Source organism: Melitaea cinxia, chromosome 17 (genome assembly GCF_905220565.1).
Source record: "Melitaea cinxia chromosome 17, ilMelCinx1.1, whole genome shotgun sequence".
Classification (NCBI taxonomy): Eukaryota; Metazoa; Arthropoda; class Insecta; order Lepidoptera; family Nymphalidae; genus Melitaea; species Melitaea cinxia.
In genome coordinates this window covers 13,485,431-13,497,874 of record NC_059410.1, presented here as the reverse complement: position 1 = coordinate 13,497,874, position 12,444 = coordinate 13,485,431, and the positions used below count along the sequence as shown (strand labels likewise).

The window sequence follows — 12,444 nt, the reverse complement described above, 5'->3', positions numbered from 1 at the left end:
TGAGGGCTCTTTTGTCACTTGTATGTCTGCTTGTATGCCATACACGCCGTAGCCTCCTTTTCTCCTTTATTTTTGCCCGTACTTCTTCAGAGTATACTTTGCACTGAGATGGACGTTCAGTAACTTCCGGCGTACAAACCCAACAACATTCCTGGACGGTTGTAGTGAATATTTTTGTAGCTATATCAATATCATTTTCTGTTTTCAAAGCTACTTTTGGATCCAGCTTACAATCCACTAGTTCTCGAAATGAGGTCCAGTCCGTACGGTTATTGTACAGTTTGACTGGTTTCCTGATGCTAACCACTGTGGTACTGATTATCAGTACGACTGGCACGTGGTTCGATTCAGCATCCAGGCATGTGTAGATATTGTAGAAAAGTCGGGACAAATCCTTTACCACAAAGAAATCTATGACATCTGGTAGTCTATTATGATCACTGGGCCAGTTGGTGGGCTCTGCTGTTGAAATTGTATCCAGGTGGTTTTTGTCTATACTTTTCTTAAGTTGTCGACCTCTAGTATTAGTAAGTCTAGAACCCCAATGGATATTCTTCGCATTCCAGTCCCCTCCGACAAGGAATCGTGGTCCCAATGAGTCGAATAACTCGTCATACTGCTCCACAGTTATTCCGTATTTCGGAGGATAGTATATTGCAGAAACGTTAAACATACCGTTTCGATCCTCTATGGCGATGCTAGCCGCTTGTATGTAAGGTTTTCTAAATTGTGGGAGCTCATGATGTCTAATGCTAGATCTCACTATGACTGCAGCACCCGCATGTGCAGTTCCGTCTGGATGGTTGGCAGTATAAATATTATAATTTTGGATGTTGACACAACTAGCAGCTGTAAAGTGCGTTTCTGACACCAAAAGAACGTCAACATTATGCGTATGCAAGAGGACTTCAACTTCGTGCTTTTTAGGTGATAGCCCATCTAAGTTCCAAGCCACTATCTTAAGAGATGTCATTTTACTAGCTTTGAAACCAGCGTAGTCATGAGACTGATTAAAGTGCTCATTTGTTGAAGGATAAGATCAAACTTTTCTGCTTGTTTCAATAGCAAATCTTCCACTGCCCTATTAGAGGCTTGGAGGGGTGACAGATCTTCTTTATCATTTTTTGTTTTTAACTTTGTTACCTTCGCATAAGTCCGTTGCTGATTGTTAGCTGGTATGGGTTTCGATGTTTCGTGTGTCGGTTGTGTCAAAGGGGGTTTTTCGACTACTGGGTTGATGTTGTCTCTTCTCTTGAGGTGTGTTTGCTTAGCATATTTCCTTGCAAGTATCTCTCTATAGACTTCACAGCCTTTATAATTTGCCGGGTGAGAACCAAGACACAAAGCACACTTAGCTGGCAGATTGCGGTCTTTTTTTGGACAGTCTGAAGTTTTATGAGACTCGGCACATTTCACACAACGGTACGGCCTCATGCAGTAGTTTTTGGTATGTCCATACTGCTGGCATCTCTGACATTGGACTACAGTATTCCGTTTACGTGGATCTTCTATGGTGATGGATTGGTGGTAGATGTATTTTAAATTTTTCACAGCTTTGTTATTAGGTCCCTGTGCCAAATTGACGAAGAATGTGGTAGTTGGTCGCTTATCAGGTCCATATTTGGCATTAATTATTTCACCGACAACTGTGTTACCTGTGTCTTCTATGGTCTCTTTTATCACGCATAGGGGAGTAGTGTAGTGAAGGTTCCTTATGACAATTCTGTATGGTCGTTTATCTTTACGATTAAACGTGTGTCCGATAAGACCATTCTTCCTAATAACCTCCATAATTTTTTTGAAGGTGTCCACCTTAGTACAGCTTATTCTAAGTTGGTTTTTGTTCATATTTTTATAGGTGAACTCAGATTTATCCGCAACGCTTTCAAGAAGATCAGTTAACTTGTTGACATCTTCTATACCATACAGGATAATAGGTGGTGGCTTGGACGTCTTTTTGGGAGCGTCACCTTGTTCAGGGCAGTTTTCTTCTATCTGGTCGGTGGGAAGACCACTGAATCTATTTGAGATGCTTATTTTTTCAGGGGAGGGTGTAGACATTTTTTTCCTTTTGGCATTTCTTATGCTTGGGACTCGCTGCCACGAGGGAGGATTGGTATCTATGTTCTCTGTCTCGGAAAATTCCGTCACGTTCAACGTTTGTACTTCCGAGTGACGAGCAAGATCTATGTTTTGCGCATTTGCGTCAACCACGGAACTCATAGACGCACTCCTAGGTCTAGATACAAAAAGACTAGGGTGGAACGCTTGCTGAACCAGCTTTTTATTTGTTTCTTTAAGACCAGTAGTATTTACTAATGAGGGGGCCTGGGTACCCACCCCTTCACAGTCTTCGGTAACTAATTTCTCACTCACAGGCCCGGATACCTGTGCGCGCCGGGTGCTAACCGGATGGCATGGCAAAACAGTCTCGTTAGGCTCACTCATTTCATAATACATGGTTTGGGAGCGTAGTGCAGTACTTCCCCAAGGTACTACACGCCACGCACGTTTTTCTAAAGTAATAAAATTAAACTACACACGATATTACATACTAATATAAAATATGATTTATAGCTATAAAAGTAATAAATTATACATGTGAATATAATTGGAAAGAAAAAAAATTAACATTGCGTGGTTAAAGAATAATAATAATTATAATAAAACTAATAAATGCGGCCATTTCATTCTCTCTCTATAATTATGTTGGTCTAAAATTATTTTTTTTAATAATATGTTTTTATAGTTGTTTTTTTTTTATTTTTAATTCGATGGCAGATTATTTATTAAGAAAGGAATAATATATTCAAGCGTAGGTATTCCATAAAAATTATTATGTCTAGGTATTTTTAATATGTGATTTGTAATATTTCTTGTTAGTTTATTGTGACTCATTTTTAATTGAATGTTTGAATTAAAATATTGTTCTGTTAATAATATGTATTTTATTTTAGTATATATTGGCATTGCTTTGCAGTACTTAAATAATTTCAAAGAGTTCTTTTTGTATTTATTTCTTATGTATATGGGTACAATTGTTTTTAGGATTCGTAATTGGAGATGATAGATTCTATAGAGATGTGATTTATATGAAAGACCGTAGGTGCTTAGTCCATAAGATATAATAGATTCACCTAAAGATTTATAAAACATTAATAGTATTGTGAATGGAATTTTGGGTTTAATTATGGTTAATTTGGCTAAAAGGGTACGTAATTTGTCACAAACATTGTTTATATGTTCCTTCCAATTGAGTTTAGTATCGATAGTAAGTACCAAGGTAACGCTGAGTTTTAACAAAGTCAATGGTGTTAGTTGCAGGAACCAGTATATGAATTATGAAAACATTGATGACTATAATATCTATTTTGCGTTGAGCTTATATAGACGACTTTTGGTTTTTTTTTTTCTATTTAATACTGGGCCAACATCATGGGACCATTTTGAAAGTCGGTCAAAATTTATTTTTTGGCTGAAAACCGAATTGATTATTATATAATATGTTATTTTTATTATAAAAATTTTGAATTTGTTGATTAATGTATTTTTCCGTTATTTTATCAATTATTGGTAAAATAGTTATAGGTCTATAATTTTCATATGAGTCAAAGTTTCCTTTTTTTATTATTGGTCTTACAGTACCTGTTTTTAAATGCCGGTAAAGCCATCGACGGTCGACCACGACGGCCAGATCGCTGAAATTGCCATTACATTAATCCGCATCCGCGAATCTTATAGGTGAAACGCATATTTGAGCGCTGTGTGCTCGCAATATAGCGGTATGGTGAAAACATGCAGCTATGGGGGTTGTGAATAAATATTTCGCATGGATTGGAATAAAGTTTTAAGTCAACATAGATTCCTATGAACTTATCTTTGCGTTTTTGACATATAATAAACCTATGGACCGGCCCTACCTATACAAGTATCGTGTACCTATATTCGATTAATGCAAAAAAAAAACGTTTCTCTACTTGTTGAAAAACTAAAATAATTAAAAATATATTTTAGGGTCCACTGTGGCCTGCCCCTTGCCTGTATCATCCATGTCATCGGTCCATATATTCTGAATAAAATAAAAGATAATCACAAGCTTAAGTGAATTAAAGCGATAGATAAATTACGATCCGCGAATAGGTTTTATGACAAACAAATGTTTTGTACAAAACTACCTGTATGGTAAGATTTTCTCATTTCATTTACTTAGGTGATTCTTATTAACAAGAATAATACATTTAAATAACTATAAACCTAAATATTTATATGTATTGGCAACGAGCAGTCAAATATGCTATCTTATTTACTAGAATTTGAGGTACGAGTGTTTAAAACATTCCTAGTCTTATTTACCAAACTAGTGTAGTTATAGCTTGCGTAGTGTTCAAATATCAATAAATATCATTTATAGCCATTGCGTGTCTAACTTGAATTTTTTTTTAAACATAATTATGTTAATTTTGTTAAGTTATAAAATATAGACCAATAATTTTTTTTTTTTTAATTATAAATCAACCTATCTTAAAAATTAGCTGTCACGATGAAGTTTACCGTTTAGTCTTTCAAAATTAATGTGTGAAAATAAATCTTAAAAAATTATAAATTTCAAATATATAAAAATGTCTATTCAAAGAGTACGACCTATAGATACGTTAGAAAATATACTATCATCGTTTAAGCAATTCGAGAAAAAATTAGATAAACTACAGGACGACGTAAACTACCATGGACATACTCTTTCCGAACTTCATGTAATGCTCGCTAATATTTCGGGCGGAAATATTCTAAATAATTTTAAGAGCGAGAAACTAGAGGAGATGAAGAAACTTGTAAACAAGACAACAGCAATGCACCCAGATAGTAATTTTTACCATGAAAAACCAATTAAAACTAAACGTAGAAGTACAATGCAGACTCCACCTTCAAAAATGATATCAAAAAGTTTTCAAGGTCAAAGAAATAGAGTTAACGATATGAGAGACGTAAACCCTAATGTAACAAAAACTTCAACGTGTCCCAAAATAGTTTTAGGCGCAAAACGCGTTCCCAGACAGAGAAAGGGGGAAGCACCGCGAAAGTCGATGAAATTGAGAAAAGAAGATAAAGACTCCTTGAGCCCGTAAAATTCCTTAAGTTATGTTTGTACACATGATCCGGTTTGATGTTATTTTTATTTAATTCCCGGTGACTTATAATAAATACTTTATGATTATTCATATTGTGTTAGCATAGGTCATTAGAATAGTCAGTCAATAGAAACAAAGTTCGATATTCCACTATATCTAATAACTCGCTTATTTTAATTACGAATAAGGCTTGTTTTACTCCCCTTTCTTTTAAGTTTTTCTTCATCGAATATTTCAACGTACTGTGATATTTAGTTTATATAGTTTTAGTCTTTGGTACAAAAGTCAACAGATCTAGGTAATGTATGTGATCAAAATAGCGCAAGGAATACTCTGTACACATACGTGAGGGACATTAAAATACGCAAGTACCTTAATGAACTCTAATAAGGTGTAAAGTAATCGTGCTCAGGGGCGGTTCTAGTTCATGTAGCACCCGGGCGTAAGTAAACACCATTGTTTAAAAAAAAGTTAAACCAAAACCGATTATTGAAGTAAGGCTTCTTTACGTACGCTTGACTTCGAGAGTAAGCTAGTGAATGCGTGATGAGAGCGTTACGAAAAGTATGAACAGGCAAGATGAACGGAAGTAGAGAGGGAGATATAAGTTAGATGGAGCTAAAGAAGTTTTACTTCAGTCGTGTGGTCTAAAGCACACTCGCTTTTTATGTTGATATTTAAGGCCGCTGCTTACGTAACGTGCACGGGACGGCCGTAGAAGTGGACACGACGGAGACTGAACGTGTTTAGTAAACAGTGACGGAGATTTTTAATGCATACGCATCGTGACAGTAGCTCACTAACATTAGGTAAATGCTCATGCTTCTTTACTTTAGGTCTCCGGGTATTACTGAGGTAGGGCACAGCAGGAATTTCCTGCTCAAAATATGGAGCAGCCCGACTGGGATAGTACCTCGACCTTACAAAAGATTACAGCAAAATAATACTGTTTTCAGGCAGTATTGTGTTCCTGTTGGTGAGTAAGGTAACCAGAGCTCCTGGGGGGGTTGGGGATTGGGTCGGCAACGCGCTTGCGATACTTCTGGTGTTGCAGGTGTCGTCTTTAAGCTACGGTAATCGCTTACCATCAGGTGAGCCGTACGCTTGTTTGCCGACCTAGTGACATAAAAAAAATAATATACATCTATATTAAAATAAACAATCAATTAAATACGTATTATTAGTACAACTCAAAAAGTACCCGTCAGGTCTCAATATTCAAAATCTTCAAATCTTCAAATTCCATTTACATTTGGAGGAGTAACAAACGTAGAAAAAAAACACATACCTACATAGTCGAAATAAGAACCTCCTCCTTTTTAAAGTTAGTGAAAAAGAAGAGACGCGGTGATTTTATAACAATCGCAAGCTTCACAGAATAACATTTTTGACTAAAGCTATCTAGTTATATAAAATAATTTACTCAAAGTTTTCATTTAGTATTTTTTGTTCACACCATATAAAAAATTATTATTTTACGAATTACATTTAATCTAAAAAAAAAAGATATTTCATCTAGAACAGATAATTAAATTTTGTGCTAAAATAATTTAGGTAAATATTTTAGTTTCCTTATCCCTTAACGTGTTTATTAGATAGAGATAATTAAATGATGTAAATTTACATTTGATTCTTTTCTTTCTAATTTTTTAGTTACAAAATGTTATCGTTAAGCATGAGTGTTTAAAAAAGGTAGGTACTTATTCTATAACTTTAATAAAAAAAGAGAAAAATGTTTTTCCTTATTAATTAAGATATATACTAAATTTGTTAATAAAATAAAATAATAACATTTATGTATTGTAATATTTCTTTATTTTTTAAATCATCTAATAAGCTTCACTACATTAGTCTTCGAAGTATTTTAATATTTTAGATGAAATTCGTTTATGGCTCCGATTCGAGCTGAAAAAAAAAACAATTAGAGATAATGGTAGATAAATTGGCATCATTTTTAGGGTTACAGACAATTTTTCCATCAAAACAACCCCAAGTAAGCCACCGTGTCAGCGAAAAATATAATTAATCTATAGAGTTCTTTAAATTTTTGAAAATGTACTAATTTGAAAGATAATAATCTAATCTTCTTAACTACGCACTTCCATTTTTGAGTATGTTTAGAAATGATACATTAAGTAGTTATAGTAAATTACAAAATTCTTACTTTTTATGTACTAAGATTTCGACCAGAAGTATAATAATCGAGGCACTAATACCGTACACCATGAAAAGAACAACAGGCCGCAAGTTAAGAAGGCCGACACTGCTGAATGTAGACATCTTTTCTGTACACCGCGGCTTTGGTACGTAAATTCGTTTATGGAGAGCCTCCTGAATACCCGATTCGCGAATTCGCTTGAATCTGGCGAAAAAGAACATATCATGGTATGATTACTTAATATTTTATTAATTTTTTTACAGTTTAACTTAACTAAGTATAGCGTATAACAACTACTACCGATGCCAGAAACTTTCCCAAGAAGATGAGTAACAATACTCTTGGATATAATTATACCATACTTCGCAGAATGTTTTTAGAAGACTGTTGAATGTTGAAGAAAATAAATGATTGTCCCTTGAAGAGAGCATATTTATGGTATTTATGTCGCGATTTTGATATGTCATATGAGATTTTAAAAATTCGCAAATTCCGAATGTTTGGTTAAAGAAAACGAAAGTTGGGCCTCTTACGCTCAATAAATGGAAATTAATTAAAATAATAAATAAATAAACGCTTCACACTCAACGGTCCCCTGTAGTATTTTCTTCTGTGTCGCGGGTCCGGAAACACACACACAATACACAAGCACAACGCCCAGACTACGACAAACATATGGCCATATGGCCAATACAAATATCTGTCGTGAGCGGGATCAATCCCGCGACCGCCAGCGCAACAGTCAGTACTGTGACCGCTGCGCCAACGTGTAGTCTAAATTTGATATTGATAGTTAATTCTAGCAGCCTAAAATGATTACTTGTGATACTTTTATTTACATAATTAAGGCATTACACATATAGCTTTGCGACTAAGTGTTGGATTGGTAAATGCATCTTTTACGATTAAGCTTCAAGATTTCCTTTGTCGAGACAGCCATTGCTCGGTTGATGATGCAAAAAAAATTGTCGAAAGTATTTTAAATGAATGATTTCTTACGTGACTCTCAGTAGTTCTAAGTACGGTAAGTGTTTATAAACCGGTACAAATGGATCTAAAGCGTTCATGAAGTCCACTTCCATTATGTCACATTTTTCTGTCTCCAGGTAGGTTGCCTCCATGCGTCGGTATACCGAGTCCATAATTGAATGAAATGCAAATAAACCCTACAAATATAAATGGTTTTCTTTGAGTCATAATGAGTGATAACCTTACAAAGAAAATCTCAAGCACTGCTTAAATACAAATAGGTCACTCACTCTCTTCAGCCTATGTCTCTTAATGTAATATAAAAACAAATCACAAAACAGATAAAAATTAAACCGTATGAGTAGGGTACATTTATACATATATATTACTGTTTTCAAGCAGTGCTGTATTCCTGTTGGTGAGTAACGTGACCAGAGCTCCTGGGGGAAAAGGGATTGGCAACGAGCTTGCGATGCTTCTGGTGTTGTAGACGTCTACGAGCTACGTTAATCGCTTACCATCAGGTGATCCGTACGTTTGTTTGCCGACCTAGTTGTATAAAAAAAACAAAACAATTACAATTTTAATGCTCAACTCAATCGTAACATTTTCTATGCAAAATTTCTAATCATTTTGATTAAACTATTTCAAAGGAAGTACATTTCTGTTACACACTAAAACGGTATCTATTTTCATCTTAGTATAAAATTACTCTTTTAAACCAAATTCTATAAAAGAGATAAAAAGACAAAAAAAAATTACCTGTCTCACACGTTCAACACCTTCATTAAGAGAATAGTATTGCTCTTTTCCCGTATTTGGTGCTATTCTTTTGTAAATAAGACGTCTTATTGGGTCTTTTTGAGCCTGAATAAAAATGTATTTCCATATATTAAAAATATCTTATTATTAAGAGTTGAATTTTAACCGAAAGTTTGGTGATTAAAAATGCTGACTTTCTACTATTTTTGTTAAAAGTGAAACCCTTCACTTATATGAATAATGAATCAAGCAATCATAGCTAAAAGTGCTAAGATTAGTTTAACAATTCATTTAACATACAAGAAACTATTTCATTAGAGGACATGCATGATTTGTAGAAATTCTGCAAAACATACGTTATTATGTGGAATTAAGTATTTTCTTTATAAAAACAAGATCATTTTGGTATATATTGATAAAAATGCAGTTACAATCCCCAGTCAATTACAAAACTAAACACCATTATGCTATACCTTCAGAACGAAGCGATTATAATCGACATCTAGCGCAGCGATTGTCATCTTAGAATTGGCAAGCTGTTCCAGCGTCTTTATCGAACTAGAAGGCGCTTGTAGAAGAACCACTATATTAGCAGAGTACGCTGCGTAGAGAGCCATCATTGCAGTGAATATCACAAATAACATTATGCGACCTGTGATTGTTAATTTAGTTAAAACTTATTTAACTAATTGTTTCAACAATTTTACGTTTTAATTTTACACTCCAATAAATAAACTATCATAAAATGTAGAGAATATGGCCAAAATCTAAAATACATTTATTTTAAGAGTTCTGAATTTTTAGTCCTCTACACAGGACATGGACGTGGCTGTATTTGTGGACCCGTAATAGGTAAAATAAATATTATTAGAGAACATGTGTCACAATGACCAACAAACCAATTTTTTCAGTGTTTTATTTAGGTTTTAAAAACGAATTAAAGCTAAATAGTGGCATGAAATATTAGCATACAAATTCGCATTACTTTGGCTTGTTCAATTTACCACCACACTTGCAGTAAAGTTAAGAACGTCCTATGTTCTACAATTACTCAAAATTACCTGAAATTTTTTTGGGTTCTAAAGAACAGCCCTGCTGGCTGAGAGCGCTCATTGTCAACAGCATTGTGTCTCCAATGTTTCCATCGAGTTGGGTTTGTGACTAAAAATTGTAAAACAATGATACTCCTAAATGTATAATGGTAAAAGGTTGTACATTAAGGAATGTGTATTTATCATTTTATAATAGGCGATGTAGTCGAGTAAGCTTATTTGTCGAACTTGGCGAAAAATTATGATCTGTACAAAAATACTTTAAAATTTCGCTTCAGTACTTAGCGCGACAAATACACATCGTGGAAAATTTTGTAAGTAGCTCTGCATGTCTTGGGAGAATTTATGACATATGTGGGCTTAAGGCTAAGAACTTTTTCCATCAATGGATCCTTCGTTTTAGTTCAATTTTAAAGTAAATAAAAATATACAGGGATAAATATATAAATGTGTTGTTCTGCGTATACACATTTATACTATTTTTCATTAATGCATGAGTACTATTACACTAACCTATACTATGAAAAAAGTTCATCACGTAGAAACGTATTTGTTCTTTTCAAGTAATACAAATATAAAACGACGACGCGTTTGCGCAACGGTCACAGCACTGATTTGTGGCTGCTACGCTGGCAGTTGCGGGTTCGATGCCCGCACATGATAAACATTTGGATTGGCCATAAAGATGTTTGCCGTGGTCTGGGTGATTGTGCAGTCCTTGTGGGTTTCCTCACTGTTCCTCGGAGAGTACATTAAGCCATCAGTCCCAGTTGTTATCATGCAGGTACACTTTATAGCGATCGTTACTCATAGTAGGGAATATATCCGCCAACCCGCATTGGAGCAGCGTGGTGGTTTAAACTCTGATTCTTCTCCTACAGGGGTAAAGAGGCCTATGTTTAGCGGTGGGAGATTACAGGCTAAAGCGTAAATATAAAAAAAATCATTGTACCTTTCCTAGCCTCAAAGTCTCCCATTTTGTTGCTAAAAATATAGTAAATGTCGAGGTGACAATAGAAAGAATAGTCGCGAACCAGACGTTGAGAGAAAAAGGTAGCGTATAGATATTCGAAACGTAAGAAAGTGGAGGCTGTCTAAAGACGAACTTGACTTTAAATTTAGCGATTGAATCCGTAAAAACAACCACACTTAGCCGGTCAGAACTTGCAACGCAATTCGTACCTAAAAACAATAACAAATAACTTTAGCCATAAATTACTTATAATATTACACATATGAAAATAATAAGATACCTTTATTATGTTGTGTTATTTTGTTTGAATTACTATACTTTGTTTGTTTTGTTTGAATTTTATGAGTGAAAAATAAAAAAATCTTTAAATTTGCGTCTAATACAAATATAAGTACTAAGCTCAAAGGGACCATATTTAGATAAATAAATATATTTAAGTGCGGTTTTACTGTTATTGCCAGGTGTGAGAATTACGAGAATGATGAAACTGTTAAAAGGGTTCAGCAAAAATCCTTATATTTATATAATAAATTGGGCACATGATTAACATTTGTACCTAAATCAGCTCTACCAGTGTTAAGGTCATTGATCATTCCAGACCACTGGCCGTTCCTCTTGTAGCCCCATCTGTGGCTGAATATATACCTCGGTGTGGCGTTCAGCATTTGAAACGCAATGTGGACAATCATCCACGATAATTTTGCGATTGGATCGTGGTCAAGTTCCCTAGTAAATATAAATTAAAATTAATATCAATATCAGATTTATTTCTTAATAACAGCGACTGTTAATATTTTATTATTTTATTTTTGAAGACTCGTATTCTTGTGTTGATTATATTTGCTAACATGCTCGTTGACCTAACACTGGACTTTAACAGTCTGTCCCACATTTTGTCGGATGCTTTATCTATTGTATTTATTATCCAACAAAAACAATTAAATGAATCCCAAATGTAGCAAAATTTGGGAAGTAGTGGCAACGACTCTCTTTTTTTAGAATATTAGCAAATGTAATTTAAAATGTTAAATAATTAAAACGACATTTTTTAAATAATTAAATTCTTACAATCTATCTTCTCTTGGCAAATGATACTGCGAAGTGTTACTATCTTGTATAACGTTAGCCATAGTCAAAGGATGACCCATTACATCTTGTCTTCTTCTGAAGAACTCTCTACTGGGTCTAGTGTCTACGAATGTACCACTGTAGTAGCCTCGAGGATTCGAAAGCGTAGGACCATCTGGGGTCGGTTTATGAACTAAAAAGTTACAAAAGAAGTGGACAAAATAATTTGAAAAATTCTATCCACATATTTTATGTTTGACACTTTTTTGACAGAGGCTTTTGCTTTCGTTCCAGGAAGTTGTGCTACCTATAAATGGCCATGGAATAGAAAAGCTC

At 34.5% G+C, this 12,444-nt stretch overlaps 1 protein-coding gene across 1 annotated transcript; it reads right to left on the bottom strand.

The window, feature by feature from the left end:
- Positions 1–6,918: 6,918 nt before the first annotated feature.
- On the bottom strand, positions 6,919–12,188 carry LOC123661586 (glutamate receptor 1-like). The gene is made up of 9 exons (XM_045596537.1): positions 12,109–12,188; positions 11,597–11,766; positions 11,020–11,249; positions 10,077–10,176; positions 9,489–9,667; positions 9,016–9,120; positions 8,284–8,450; positions 7,291–7,488; positions 6,919–7,031 (listed from the first exon to the last, which is right to left on the bottom strand). The coding sequence occupies exons 1-9, from the start codon at positions 12,186–12,188 to the stop codon at positions 6,974–6,976; spliced, it is 1,287 nt and encodes a 428-aa protein (XP_045452493.1). The 3' UTR covers positions 6,919–6,973.
- Between the last annotated feature and the right edge of the window lie 256 nt (positions 12,189–12,444).